General features: G+C 42.9%; 1 protein-coding gene across 4 annotated transcripts in view; it reads left to right on the plus strand.

The window, feature by feature from the left end:
• gtdc1 (glycosyltransferase-like domain containing 1) overlaps positions 1-5067 on the plus strand; it is a 253451-nt gene extending 248384 nt beyond the window's left edge. For all 4 annotated transcript variants that reach the window (XM_067987190.1, XM_067987191.1, XM_067987189.1 and 1 more), the window contains exon 10: positions 2637-5067. In XM_067987190.1, the coding sequence (XP_067843291.1) occupies positions 2637-2720 (84 nt within the window). In that variant the 3' untranslated portion in view covers positions 2721-5067. The remainder of the gene's footprint in view (positions 1-2636) is intronic.
• The last annotated feature ends 11041 nt before the right edge of the window (positions 5068-16108 follow it).

Raw genomic sequence — 16108 nt, forward strand, 5'->3', positions numbered from 1 at the left:
GAAAGATTTTGACGAGATTTGTGAAAGCAGGGAAGGGAGGTGGGGAAGTGGAGTGGAGTGGCTAAATGAGTTGGTCACATCCTTATGTTTCAGTCCTTTCGTGGCCTTGCCCCTAGCTAACCTCTCCAGCCCTACAACCGCTCCCCCCGCCAAAAGAAATCTCTGTTCACCATGATTTTGGCCTTGTGCACCTCCACTCTCTTCACCCTATCATTGGTGGCCATGCCTTCAGCCACCTATGCTCCACGCTCTGGTATTCCCTCCCTAAACCCCTCCATATTTTCACCTCCTCCTCCTTTAAGACCCTCCTTAAAGCCCACTTCTTTGACTAAGCTTTTGGTCACCCCTTTTAATATCTCCTTTGGCTCAGTGTCCATTTTTAATTATGCCTCTGTAAAGTGTTTTGGGACATTTTACTACATTAAAGGCACTATATAAATGCAAGTTGTTGTTGCTGGTGGTGTTGTGCAAGGAACAGGAGAAGTTCAGTGGTGGAGATGCAGGGGGTACACGTAAACCTATAAGGCAGGAGAAGATCGTCAAGGTAGGGTGGGTGACGCCATGGCGGGATTTGAAAACAAAGACAAGAATTTTACAGTCAATTCACTGGGCAGTGGAGAACTCATGGAACTTGGAGAGGACAGCGATAATGGGAGCGCCTGCATTGTGTGAGCAAAAGCAAAAGACAGCAGCACTACAGAGGTCGAGTTTAGAAGAAAAACATTGTAGGAGTGATCAATGATGTTCAAGGTAACAGAGAGAATGAGGAGGGGGACAGTTCTGGGTAATATGCTGCCATCATTGTTAAAATAATGGACCAGAATTTGCTGTCAAAATAATGGTGAGGCTAATGGCGCTCGCTGTTATTTATGCACAAATGCTACAGCAACTTCAGGCGAGGGGCAGACACACGGTTAAACACGGAAATCCAAAAGTTGCTGACCAAGATGTGCCACTCCTCTGTTAGCTTCGCGAAAAAGGCATCTCACTGTCTGCCTCACCATTGAAATGCATCGGACGGCGCGAAGTTACTGTATTTGCGTGGTAGATACAAACTAAATTAGCCACAGGAAGTCTTGTTTATTTCAATCTAAGTACCCTTTTAACAAAGTGACGTGTTAATTATTGCCAGTTAACCTCTCCCGAGCACTGAAAATTAACTATTACAAGTGTGGAGTCTCATTTCTTCAGGTTTTAATTGTTGGAGATCTTAAACATTTTAATTTTACAATTTTTTTTTTAACTTTGTCTTTTTTTCTCTCTCTCTTAATCCAATCTTTCTTTCCCTCTCTTTATTTCTCTTTCTGTAACTGATTTGACATTGAATTCACCCACTAACTTACACTTCCTTCTCAGTCCTTGCTCTGTTTATTTCACAATTCTTCAATCTAATTAGTTAAGGAGATACACATTTGCTTGCCTTGTTTAGTCAGGTCCCAGATGCCCTGTTTTTCTCGTTCTTTTAGTAACTTGCCACACACAAAATTTAAAAACCTAAATGTGCAAGGGCAAGTCTAACTAATGGCAGATGCCCTGCTGCAAGTGAAGTGTCACAAGATCACATTCACTGAGCATTTTTACTTCTGGAAACATGGGGCTACATTTTTCTCTCTCCTCTAATGTTTGGCACAATGTTGGCATGAGTAAAAGGAGGTTTGCCAGGTTATCTGACCTAGTACCAAAGGAGATGGCCAATAAAAAAATCTTTTCCTTGCAGCCTTCCCAGTCTGTGCACTCTTGATTCCAGGTGGGAATGTCCAGGGGTATCTCTATTGCCACTGCCTGTGCCACTCTTTTACAAACTTGCCGTTGAAAAGAAACCTGTGGTATAACCTCATTAACTTCTATTACCAACAGCAAGACATTAAGCCAGGACCAGGTGTTGTGCAAGACATGGGTATGATGAGCAACTTGTCTTCTTGAGGGACCTGGGGATGGATATCAGCAAAGTCTGTAAACTGAGCTCTTACCCCAGCAAGGGCAATGCAGCAATGTTTTGCATATCCATGCAACTATTTACATTATCTTTGTATCATTTTATTCCTACAACATCAGTCTTCTTGTCCTGCTGCTCCAACTTGGAAAATGCACTGGTTTTGGCCGAAGGGTTTTATACGGCTGCCATCAGTACCACTTTCCATCAACTGACAGGAATTCATTCTGCAGTGCAAAGTAAGACCCAATGTTGATTTTCATTTTCATCTTTCCTGAGTTGAAGCACGGCATTACCATGAGGCTGTCGCATCCAACAGCCTAGGCAATCCCAATCAAAAGAGTGGTTATATCCTCTGAATCATTGTATAAAATGTGGGAGTCTCGCTGCTTTACTGTCCGAGCTACAGAGCCAGACCAGCTAAACTCACATAATTGAGTTGGTAGGTGAACCTGTGGCCATGGTGGTTTGAGGTGAGCATTTTGCAACAGCACCACTGGCTTCCTAACATTCGTGTGCATTTAAGTTTCAGATTTTCCATTGTCATTAAGCTGTGTTATTTGTAAAAGACCAGCAGAGATGAATAAGTGTAATACATGTATTACATGTATTTTTCTGCATACTTTTTTTTTGGTACTTCAAAGATGTAGACTCTTAAAAGGAAATTCCTTTGTTCTTAAAAAGTTTCTTTTCTTTTGTATAGGTTGACTTGGCCCGCTTTTCCTGGGTTGTTCTTCGTGGCAAATTCAGGTCTCTGCTCGCAGCAGAAGCTAGAGAAGATTTGTGACAGATGGGTTTAAGTCACAAACTTGCAGCCTAAGGCAGAATCTGTGGAAGTTTCCAGAGTGTGCCCATATTTACCTGATCAGAGAGAAAGAAAATCTGCAGAGGAAGCTGAGCCTGGCTGCTTGTCATAGCTGACACAGAGCCATCTGCCACAAACCTGTGGCGGCTTTAGATCTCCGATCCCTGCCACCACCCCAACCCAAATTAAATACAGATTCATAGTGAAGTTACGATGATTACACATGTCCCTGTTTCACATGCAGGAGACTATCTGCTCAAAAATATGTGGCCTGTTGTGTAACCACATTCATGTATCCCATATGTGGTGCCACATTGAATTTCCGGTTGAATCTGTTTTTATCCTTTGTACTGTATGACATGGTGCCTAAATACTTTTTTCTTGCGGACTTGATGGCAGCCAAGCTGCAGCTTCAAAAGCTTGCACTTGGCTGTGTTTATACCTAGGTTGCCAGGTTATCGCTCGAGTCCTGTCATGTCCTCACAGGGCCACAGGGTCTGAAAGGAGGATCAGAGTGCTAGTGGACTAATTGGGCAGCCATCCATGAGAATTGTTTTCAGGCAAAGATTGCTTTAGTGTCTCCCCTTTTTTTTTATGGCAAATTAATCAGTGTGGTGCAGGGATTCTTTAGCAAAGGTATTAATAAGAAGTCTGGCAGGTATTCCCTTGATTCACAGTGTTGCATTTGCAATTAATTAATCTTAAGGAAAGCTAAAAGATAAACAGCTGTAATTCAAACTAGTGTTGAGAGTATGCTGTGTGGTGCCATCTATTTGATGTGATGAAAGCAGGGATGTTTTCTTCGCCCCCTCCCTTTGCAGACAGTAAGCAAGTAGGCACTATCAAAATCTACCTCCAATGAACTGATTCATATCTGATTATAGCTGCAAGCAGATGTGGCTTCAAATACTTGAATGAAAAACACAATTAAAGAACAAAGGTTTGTTGGAGTAAATATTAAATAAATGCCCAGATATTTTCAGCATCAACATTGCAATATTAATTAACACTTGCCCAAAAAATAGGCAAATTGAGTCCTTTTACTATTCAGATACCTCACAGCTGTGTCACGATGCAAAGGTTTTTTAATAAAAAAAAATCATGCAGTAGTGCTGTTTGGGGTCATAGCTTTCTTCTCAGCATCTCTTCAGTGATAGTGTGTCTCTGTCGCTTACAGCAATGTTTTTTTGGCTTTTAGATAGACTTGGCTTTTTACTCTGGAACGCTGATGGTATGACACCAGGCCAGGAAAATATAAGCAGCAGTAAAAAAAACTTGGCTAGATAGGACACAATGAATCTCTAGTTTATGTACTTAATTTTAAGAAAAATGTTTTATGAGTAATGTTGTTTGTTAGGAGCAGAATGTGCTTAACTGTGGCATTAATAGACTTCGCAGAGGTTACTCAGGCCCCTGGGTACATCACAAAACTGTCCTCCTACACGATAGAGCGTGCAGCTGCAATTTAGCCCCAGGCACACCTACCCACAGTCACTATCTAATGCATTTTACATTTGTGCAGATGAAAAAGAGGAGGACTTTGCACTCTTTGTTCCTTTGTACCTCACATCAGCTGCCACATGGAAACTGTAGTGTAGGTTTTTCTTTGTCTTTAATCTGTAATTAGGAATTCTGTGTATAGTCTCTTCATTGTGGCTGCCGTTGAAGTTGACAAATATTACTAAGGGATCATGGTAGTCAAGTGTAAGGAATAGAATAATACATTATACCAGTCCTGGGAAGTTTTGGGAGGAGCATTTGCCGTTCCCAAATGTAATTCCCACTTAAATGAATCACACTGTGCTGTAAGATATAAACACCTCTCGCATTCAAAACCGTAAAAGAGAAAAAGGGGGAAAGAAATACTGCTCAGGAATAAATTCTTTCACCTGGTTACGACGTCAAAACAACAAGACATTAATGCAATTTTTTCATCATGACTGAAAGCGTCAGATTGATTCAGATGTGCACATTTGCAGTGCTAAGACTGCACACCCACAAATCACTGTGGCGAGGGTTATATAAAAAAAAGCAATGGTAGTGACTCCTTCTAATTCAATAGGTGGGTTTGGTATAATTAACCCTTGATGGTCCATCAAATAATTGTGGAGTGAATGCAGTAAATGTTAAATAGACACTCATTAATAGGATTTGTTCACTGGCACAAAAATGTCACACGCTGGCCTGAAGTTTAAGGCGTACTGCAAATATTTACATCTTGTCCATTGACATGGTTATTGTACTGTCAACGCAACCAGTGAGATTGTTTCTATTTTTAAATCCCTATTGAGTTGCCTGCAAGATTCATTTTTTGAAATAAAAAAAAGTCGAAACATCCCGGATGTATGTTGCATTTTTATTTAACACTGTTTACAATGAATCACAACATACCTACGTTTTTTGAACCCGTTTACAGGATGATTGTGCTTCTGAGTAATAAAGTTGATCAGAAAGATATACTAGGATATCTATAGCACCAGTAATTCCTCAACTTGAATTCTGTGATTAAAAAGTATTAATCAGATCAAATGATTGAGCCAACACACCACTTCCATCAATCAAATCAGTTTTGGTGCACCCTTTGTTCTCTGTGTAACAGGCCTCAATCTAAGGATCCTTTGTGTTCGGTTTATAAAGTTACATTACAAAAGGGTTTTAAGATTTCCCTGCCGTCTTTTCTTTAACTAGACCTTTTGATCCTAAACCTGCTGTGGCCAGTGAAATCCTCACCCATTCTTGAGCACCCCCACATCATTGGAATTTGAATAGACCCACCTGAAGGTCTTAACTCTCTGTACAGCATTAGTTGTCCTCCAGCTTGGTCTATTGTTCCTATGGACAGAAGGGGGTCTCAGGGCACCTTTTGTGCATCTCTTGAGTGGCCAAAGGTGCTTTCTATGTGAGTTATATTCCCCTGGAAATAAATAACCAGGAAGAAAGAAATCCATATACCTCATTTCCTGCTATCTGTATTTAGAGCTGAGGAGCAGGGGGTCATCTTAACACACCAGTCCACCTTAATACCTTTAGACATTGGATGCATAGAAACTCACTGAATGACTCCTAAACTTTCATTGCATGCATCATCCCCTGCTGTGCTGTGTTACAAATCACACTGACAAGGAGCTTCCTTCCCTCCTCTATCTTTACTGAATTTTTAGATTTGTTTAAATGTACATACGGATCTTTTGTGTATTTGTTTATTTCAATGTCAGTACATTCTGTTGGGGTCTTATACATAACCAACCAATAAAAAAAGTTTAGCAGCATTCAGGGGTTTGGTAAAAATCAAACTGAAAGTTTTAGAATCAGTAAATGAAATGAGAAAAATAAGGAAGAAAATCGACACATTGGTAATGTTGAAATAAAGCAGATAAATTAAGAAAACATTGGAAGTTCTTTAAGATTAGCTATAGTGGATTGTTTTATATCATTCAACATTCAAATCCACTATTCCATGTAATGTTATTTTAAGGTTGCTCTACGCAATTCTACAGCATAAGAATAATTGGGGCACTTGTTTCTGAGCTTTAGGGTTCTTGGTTTGGCTCCCACTACTTGAAGAGGCAAGTGACAGGCTTGTTGATGGAGTGAGTTTTCTCGGTATCGACTATGGTGCTAAAGGTTCTTGGATAGTAGAGAATTCCATCTAATAAGCTGGAAAAGCTGATATAGCTCAATCACTCTACAACAAGCATTGCTCCTGTCAGCTAGTAACAGTGCAATAGGGGTAGCCAGTTTGCAAAAAGTGTGCTGAAGATCATTCTATTCTCATTACTGATGAAGGCACATAGATGATGTAGGGGGGAAAAGTAGATAATGGGGAACAATCCAGGGATTAGAAATAATAGATTTTTTAAAAAAGTGATCCTATTCCCTTTCCTGCCCTCAAACATCATGAATTTCTATTTCCAGTGTGATCTCAATTGGCTGCTTAAGGGTTAGAAGGAGACAAATATTAAAACTGTCTTTTTACTTGTATAAACCCACAAAAAAGTGCATAAATTAAGCAAGATTTAAACTTTCACTATTATCTGAAAGTGGGAGTCCAATATTCACAACCTTTCTAAAATCAGTGAAAGGAATTCTGGTTAGCCCTGACATCAATTTGATTGTTACTATGCTTTTTTTCTTTTTCTGAATATTTGTGCCTAAATGATGAGGGCCGATGACACTATTGATAGAAACAGCCTTGGAGGACTGAGGATTGCCATGGACAGTTATCCCTGAAAATGAAACTACAACTTTTCTTGATATTTTTGATAAAGAATGCTGGTGACATCATCATGGGACTGACATTGGTGCAGTTAAACTACAGCTACCAATATCAAACAGGTTATCTGTACGTGATGTGGAGATGCCGGTGATGGACTGGTCTACTTTTATCTATTTTTTTTCCATATTCACCTGACGAAGGAGAAAGCCTCCGAAAGCTTGTGATTTTCAAATAAATTTGTTGGACTATAACCTGGTGTTGTAAGATTCTTTACAGGTACCTGTACAGCATGATTTATAGCTGGTAGGCCTGAGTTATACTGTTCCGTAGCAAAATCATTTTTAATGTTATCAGAACATTCTAGCAGTAAAAATATTGAAAAATAATTTTATAAAGGTTGAGTGGTGATATGATTGCTGTTTGTAAGGATTCTAAAGGGACTAGATATATAATGCCACTGAATTCCTGATTTCAGCATTATCAGTAAAGCACTGAGTGGAAGTCCAGCGTTTCCACACAGAACACAGCAATGCGAGCTGGAAACAGGTTCACCCATTCCTGTTCTCTTCATCCCTCCCAGCCACAGTTGAAAACCAGGGAAAGTGCAGAGAAAACAAATTGAAAAAAAGAAATCATATCCTCACAGGAAAGAAAAGTAAATTGTGGGAAAACTGGTGGTTGCGGATTGGTTGCCCGCGAAACAAACCGAACAAACCATTTTCCTTTCCATTCAAGTTAATGGAACAGAAAATAGGACAAGATGCACAATGGGTGGCTGATTTACAATTGCCAGTTTTCCGCCTGCGCCCAAAGTGAAAATTAACCCCCCATCCCGTAACTCTTTGTAACTAGCTTTTAAAAGGGTAGCGTGATAAGACACTCCATCTTTAAAAGAATATGTGAGCCCAAAGCTCTACAACAGGGGAAGTCACTGTCCTGTAGCTTCCATCACCCTACTGCTCATTGCTTGGAGGTCTGGGAGCTATGCTGAGTGCCAAATCATTTCCACACCTAGTCTATAAAACAGTTGTCCCAATCAAGTGGTCAGCCACTTAATGGTTAGCTTTTATTTAGAAATAAATGTAATTAAGTACAGGGGATTTCCCCCAAAATGATTGAGGATAAGGAGTATGCCTTTAACAGTTTGAATTCATAATATGATGTCAGATGTTGAGACTCTGGTGATTTCTCCTTGAATGTTTCTACAAAACATTTGACAACATGAAGTATTGACATCATAAGATGGCTTTACAGCATCATGTTTGAGTCAGTGCAAGATTATGTTTCATAATTCAATCTAAATTTGTATCTTTTTCCACTGTGAAATTAATCAAATGCTGCTTATGAAATTAGATGGCAACCTAGAATCTTGTTTCTTCTTTTATACAAAATTCTTATCCTCTTTAATGTATGAAATATTGAAAACCTATTAGGATAGAAACTATTTGGATCACAACTGCCTTAAGAGCCCCTCCCTCAGGCATGTGAAGCAAGAATTTCCTGCTGACGAACACTGCTGTATGTAAGGTACTCAGTGCTTTCATAGCAACACATCTGACAAGATAGCACAATCGAATATAAAATGATGGTGCACTTGAATCTACCTCCCTCCACTTTCCTGATGCTAAGCATTGTCCTGCATCAACAGAGGAGACCTTAAGGCACAGGAGTGTACACCCAGGTTTGTGAGCAAGAAAATAGCCATGGCTTTCAGTGCTGTAATGTGCAAGCAATAAAATTTGGCACATGTGTCACATTCTGTAAATGAAGCGCAGATGAAACCTGCATTTCATTTTTTTTTCTTTTAAACTTGCTTAACTAGCACATTAAAATGAACTTTAAGTCCATGTTTCTGAAGCTCATGTCCTAATGGCTTCTCAGTAAACATCATAATCTTGTGGTTAACCCTACAGTATTGCAGGACTTTATACTTTCAAAATATGTATGTCTTTTGACCTTTGATTGTTATAAAGTACAATTTAAATAAGTATAGAACCTGCCTCAATTATTAAGGTTACAAAGCTTTTTTTGTAATTAGGCTATACTTTCAATGTTGATAGTTAAATAGCTCTCAAGTTCTAAAATGGGTTAAATGGAACCAACAGAATGCCCTCTACTGTCAAGCCTACATATATTGATAGTGTTATTCTTGTCCTATTTACTGCTCGTATCTGAATTGACTCACTGTAGGCCTCAGGGTTACTGTTGTATTTTCCACTTTGAGCAAATAGTTGAAAAAAATAAATGTTTTTTTTAAAAAAGTATTATGTGGATTATACAAAGTAGTTGACTACAATTTCATTGCTATTGGTCACACACACTATAAAGGCACACACATGCACCAAACTTTGTGTTTTTTAACCCCTGTATTGAATCCCTCTCGCCAGTAAAAATGATGAGGTTAAACATTAAGCTCCTCTAGTGAAAGGACACCTGTATTTGCTGGTCACATTATGCACAAACTGAAAATGCTTTACAGCTGGCCAAATTAGCATAATTAAATCCACATCAATTAGAAAAGCTCAATCAGCCTATTCCGGCCTTCTCATGCAGATAGTGGCATTTGTCTAAGGTGATAAATAACAAAGACTTTCAGAGTTGAAGACTTCATAGCTGAAAGGAAGAGTAATAGGATTTGTATATTGTCCTGATGTTTCACCTTAAAGCTAGTGAAGTGATTAGCACTAAACATACCATTGAAAGAGGTACAGTTGCATTTTGCATTCCAATTATACTGGTACACAGGAGTCAGCATTGCAGATGTGCATTTTACAACGTGCCACTGTTGCAATTACTCTTTTATCCACAAATAATGAGGGTAAACAAAGCCTGGCTTTGTGACTTTGGCCCTCTTTTGCACAGGGAAGCCCTGATGACCCTGCGATCGTAACAAGACTTCACTGTGTGATGCTTGCAAGTAAATTCCTCCAGATGAGAAGTGACATGGGGTTCAAGGGTTAATTTGTGTAACAGGCAAATTTGCATACAAATGAAAAATGATGAAATTTCTGTTCTCCTAAATTTTCAATGTCAGTGACATCAAACAGCAGACAGCACTCCCTTGCTGTTCATGGAATATTCATTACTTATGAAACAGGAGCATCTTGTTAGGTATTAATCTAAAACTTCAAGTCACTGACTTAATTTGCTAAACTTTATCACTTGTAACACTTGCCTTCCTGTTTTAGCTGCTCTTTGTTACTCTCCATGTGTACTTTATGCTTCACCACAAAGAGCTAATAAATCGTACACGTATGCAGTGCTCTAGCCTCATTCCCAGGGAATCATCCTCAATTCATTCATTTCACAAAGTCATTGATGTATTGGAACATTCTACATTCACTCTCCACAACTAGTAAAGGAAGCACATCCCATCTTCCCAGGAACTGCAGTTAGAAAAATGGTAACAATGGCATTAAAACTAAATTAATTCTGGATGTTTTGTTACTTTTATTGGTCTATACATATCTCGTAATACTGTTGGACATTATAGGAACAAGCAATTCCCTTTTACATGTCATATACTCAGTAAAGTGTGAATGCAAAGATTCAAAGGAAGATGTGCAGTAAATATACTAGCCCCTTTTTGCAGATTCTCCATTTACACATTCAGTTCACATTAAGTTAATCTGAACATTATTTGCTATCTCTGTTTAGATTCATCAATTGCCAGTTTACATTTATAAGGTGAGCCCTATCAAATTGTTATCCTAGTGTGTGCATTCATTGTTTAGATCCATCAATGTTCCATTCACATTTAGGCAGTGGACCCCATCAAATTCACAGCCCAATGGGTCCCCTCAGTGTTTAGATCCAGTGATTCCCAATAGAGTTGTCAACCCTCGTTGAATGTATTCCTGGAGGTTTGATCATGGGCCGTGACCATGTGACTTTGGATTGAATGAGATTTCATCATGTGATGTCTGATCACGCGGCACATTCCCGCAGTTTGAAAATGTCACCGCATTTACCTTATAAAGGTTGGGTCCACTGTAGTCGAGTGGCTTTGCCTGTGGTTTTATGCCAGCAGCTGTTGGGCGAGAAGTTCAGAGAACCACAAGGCCGCTGGCGAGCAGGTGAAGAAAGTGCAGAGGCACAAAGAAGCTCTATTTTTCTCCTGGGTTGCTGGCAGGAGTGCCCGAGTGATTCATCTTCCATTCCGGGAGACTCCTGGACAATCCAGGAGGGTTGGCAACCCTATGTCCCATTTACTAGACGTCACCAACCAAATGTGTGCGCTCAGTATTTAGACACATCATTACCTTATTTCCATTCATGTGCTGGTTCCCAACAGTGTCAGGCCAAAGCACAATCTTAGTATTTCTACCCATCATCTTCCATATGTGAAACCCATTAAACTCTCAGACCAGGAAAGGTATTGTCAATTTTCTTGAGATAAAAATTGAATGAGGATTTGACCTTGTCAGTGCTTACACCTGTCTAATCTGATCTGAATCAGATTGATGCACAGATGGCTTTAGACTGGCAACAGGCACTGGAAGTTTGTAATCCCAGCATTCAATGGAAGTAGATTAGTCGGTGCCATTTAGATTGAGAGTTGCACAGCGCTCAACTGTAAATTAACAACAGATTTTTACTGTGGTGTTAGCCAAACCTGAGATTTCATATGTACCGTTCAGAGATTTTGTTAATTTTATTTTATGTTTGGCTAGTAACGATATATTTTTTAATGTAACCATTGCATTTTGAGACTTGGAAAACATTAGCTTCCATTTTCTTACTTAGTAAGCAAGATTTGGAAATTGTTCAGAATCAACTTCGCTCAGCACTATATAATGTTTCCAGTTATTCCATATATTCATGCTGTTTGAGGTCAGCAACCACAGACATGTTCAAGGCCTCTGCCAGTGACATTCTGAAATCAGCTGGTGGGGGAGTGGTATGAAATGCAACCAAGCATATAATCCTTCCTGATTTTCCTTTCTTGTCCTCTTACCTCTGCTTGGTGCTGCTACCTGACAACTCAACCCAGAATGGCAATCTGCCATCTGGAAGAAGCTTGAGTGTGAGCGCCTAGATAGGATGGGATTCATCGAATCATAGAATGATAGAGCACAGAAAGAGGCCATTTGGCCCACCATGCCTGTGCCGGCTCTTTGAAAGAGCAATTCAATTAGTCCCATACCTGCACTTTCCTCATAGCCCTGCAAAATTTTCCCCTTCACGTATTTATCCGATTCCCTTTTGAAAGTTATTATCGAATCTGCTTCCATCACCCTTTCAGGCAGTGCGTTCCACAACTCACTGCATAAAAAACAATTATCCTCATCTTCTCTCTGGTTCTTTTGCTAATTACCATAAATCTGTGTCCTCTGGTTACCGACCCTTCTGCCACTAGAAACAGTTTCTCCTTATTTACTCTATCAAAAGCCTTCATGATTTTGAGCACTTCTATTAAATCTCCCATTAACCTTCTCTGCTCGAAGGATAACAACCCCAGCTTCTCTAGCCTCTCCACGTAACTGTCCCACATCCCTGGTACCATTCTAGTAAATCTCCTCTGCACCCTCTGTAAGGCCGTGACATCCTTCCTAAAGTGTGGTGCCCAGAATTGGACACAATGGGCTCGATATTAGCAGGGCGGTGGGTTCTCAGTGGAGGGTCGACTGGGCGCGTGGGTAACGCGCCCGGTGAAATCAGTGTGCTCCGCTCGCAATTACAGGCTGATTGGAGCCACTAACCTTTGCTTCCGGGTTTCCTGCTGGTAAGCTGCGCGGCGGGCGTACTGCGCATGCGCAGCAAGGTCTGTCAGCTGGAGGAGCCCTATTTAAAGGGGCAGTCCACCAATGCTGCTGCAGCAAACAACCAATGCTAAACCATGGAGCAGGCCAGAGGGAAGGCTGCCCCAAGATTTTCAGACTCCTCACTCCAGCTGCTGCTGGATGGGGTGAGGAGGAGGAGGGAAATATTTTTCCCGTCTGATGGGAGGAAGTGCCCTCCCTCCACCACGAAGAAGGCCTGGCTGGAGGTGGCCGAGGAGGTCACCAGTTGCGGCAATGTGCCATGAACCTGGGTCCAGTGCAGGAAGAGATTTAATGACCTAACCAGGACAGGCAAAGTGAGTATACTTACACATTCTCCCACATTCCACCTTCCACATGACCTCCACCACCACACAACCCCTTCTGCACTGCCACCACAACGCTCTCACATCACTCCTCACATCCACTCAACTATCATCCTCACCTTGCCTGCACTTACTCACCGCCCCTGTCCCCATTCGAACACCACCACGCAACCCAATCCTCATACAATATTTTTTTTCTTTTCTTTTCGTTCACGGGATGTGGGCGTCGCTGGCGAGGCCAGCATTTATTGCCCATCCCTAATTGCCCTTGAGAAGGTGGTGGTGAGCTGCCTTCTTGAACCGCTGCAGTCCGTGTGATGGAGGTTCTCCCACAGTGCTGTTAGGAAGGGAGTTCCAGGATTTTGACCCAGCGACGATGAAGGAACGGCGATATAATTCCAAGTCGGGATGGTGTGTGACTTGGAGGGGAACGTGCAGGTGGTGTTGTTCCCATGTACCTGCTGCTCTTGTCCTTCTAGGTGGTAGAGGTCGCGGGTTTGGGAGGTGCTGTCGAAGAAGCCTTGGCGAGTTGCTGCAGTGCATCCTGTGGATGGTACACACTGCAGCCACAGTGCGCCGGTGGTGAAGGGAGTGAATGTTTAGGGTGGTGGATGGGGTGCCAATCAAGCGGGCTGCTTTATCTTGGATGGTGTCGAGCTTCTTGAGTGTTGTTGGAGCTGCACTCATCCAAGCAAGTGGAGAGTATTCCGTCACACTCCTGACTTGTGCCTTGTAGATGGTGGAAAGGCTTTGGGGAGTCAGGAGGTGAGTCACTCGCCGCAGAATACCCAGCCTCTGACCTGCTCTCATAGCCACGGTATTTATATGGCTGGTCCAGTTAAGTTTCTGGTCAATGGTGACCCCCAGGATGTTGATGGTGGGGGATTCGGCGATGGTAATGCTGTTGAATGTCAAGGGGAGGTGGTTAGACTCTCTCTTGTTGGAGATGGTCATTGCCTGGCACTTATCTGGCGCGAATGTTACTTGCCACTTATGAGCCCAAGCCTGGATGTTGTCCAGGTATTGCTGCATGCGGGCTCGGACTGCTTCATTATTTGAGGCGTTGCGAATGGAACTGAACACTGTGCAGTCATCAGCGAACATCCCCATTTCTGACCTTATGATGGAGGGAAGGTCATTGATGAAGCAGCTGAAGATGGTTGGGCCGAGGACACTGCCCTGAGGAACTCCTGCAGCAATGTCCTGGGGCTGAGATGATTGGCCTCCAACAACCACTACCATCTTCCTTTGTGCTAGGTATGACTCCAGCCACTGGAGAGTTTTCCCCCTGATTCCCATTGACTTCAATTTTACTAGGGCTCCTTGGGCAGTCACTCTCACCTCACCTCTGGAATTCAGCTCTTTTGTCCACGTTTGGACCAAGGCTGTAATGAGGTCTGGAGCCGAATGGTCCTGGCGGAACCCAAACTGAGCATCGGTGAGCAGGTTATTGGTGAGTAAGTGCCGCTTGATAGCACTGTCGACGACACCTTCCATCACTTTGCTGATGATTGAGAGTAGACTGATGGGGCGGTAATTGGCCGGATTGGATTTGTCCTGCTTTTTGTGGACAGGACATACCTGGGCAATTTTCCACATTGTCGGGTAGATGCCAGTGTTGTACCTGTACTGGAACAGCTTGGCTAGAGGCATAGCTAGTTCTGGAGCACAAGACTTCAGCACTACAGCTGGGATGTTGTCGGGGCCCATAGCATTTGCTGTATCCAGTGAACTCAGCCGTTTCTTGATATCACGTGGAGTGAATCGAATTGGCTGAAGACTGGCTTCTGTGATGGTGAGGATATCGGGAGGAGGCCGAGATGGATCATCCACTCGACACTTCTGGCTGAAGATGGTTGCAAATGCTTCAGCCTTGTCTTTTGCACTCACGTGCTGTACTCCACCATCATTGAGGATGGGGATGTTTGCAGAGCCTCCTCCTCCCATTAGTTGTTTAATTGTCCACCACCATTCACGACTGGATGTGGCAGGACTGCAGAGCTTTGATCTGATCCGTTGGTTGTGGAATATCATGGCTATGTTGCACACGCTCCCTCCCATGCATGTCCCTCACGCTCAACCCCACCCACACCAATGCATGCATCGGCTCACCATGCAACCATCATTCAATCACGCCTCTGTGTTTTGCCTTGATAGGAGAAGAGATGCCAGAATGCCCAGGAGAGGGCACGGACTGGAGGGGGCCCCCCCACAGCAGGTGGTCCTAACAGACGAGGAGCAGCAGGCCTTGGACATCAGCCGCACGCTGGAGTGCCTGTCCGTGGCGGATGCCGAGGCTGGAATTGCACAAGCGGCCGGTGACAGAAAGCTGACACTCAGCACTTATGATAGCGAATGATCTTAGCATCACTTGGCATCTGCAGCACCTCAACATCTGTCCACATGCCTAATATTGCTTTCCGTTCACTTGCAGGGCCGTCTGCGAGCGCTGTGACCGTGGAGGGCGATTCCTCAGAGGATCTGCCGGTCTCTGAGGGTCCATCATCACATCTGAGCCATGCATCCACCAGCGCAGATACATACACCTCGGTGGGTCCCCGTCCTCATTTAGTTGGGCTTGCACATGGTGAGTCACCACGCACATGTGAGCACGAGCAGACCCCGGTGGCAGGGGCAGCCGTGGAGAGTCCGCGTCGGTGGGAGCACTCTTCTCCAGGCTCTGCTCAGCTGGACCCAGATGCTGAACCCTGGGGGCCAGCCATGAAAAGGAGAGTCATCGAGGGGCAGCAGCACATTGCCAAGGTACTGGAACAGGTGCCACGCACACTCTCCACAATCACGCAGAGGATGGAGGAGTCCAACTCCTGCATGAGGGGAATGGTGGCACAGGTACAGGAGGGTATCTCCGAGATAGTGTCACAGGGACATGAAGGCATCTCTGAGATAGTGTCGCGGGTAGGTGCGGGAATGTCTGTGGTGGAGGAAAGGCTAGCCTCCCTCGAGCGTCAAGCACAGCTCAACAATGAGTCCATTCAGGCCCTGACAACGACCGTTCGGATTCAGGGTTAGCAACATTCTGCCACCTTGAACAGGCTGACAGATACT

The sequence above is a fragment of the Heptranchias perlo genome, chromosome 7 (genome assembly GCF_035084215.1).
Source record: "Heptranchias perlo isolate sHepPer1 chromosome 7, sHepPer1.hap1, whole genome shotgun sequence".
In the NCBI taxonomy this organism is placed as follows: Eukaryota; Metazoa; Chordata; class Chondrichthyes; order Hexanchiformes; family Hexanchidae; genus Heptranchias; species Heptranchias perlo.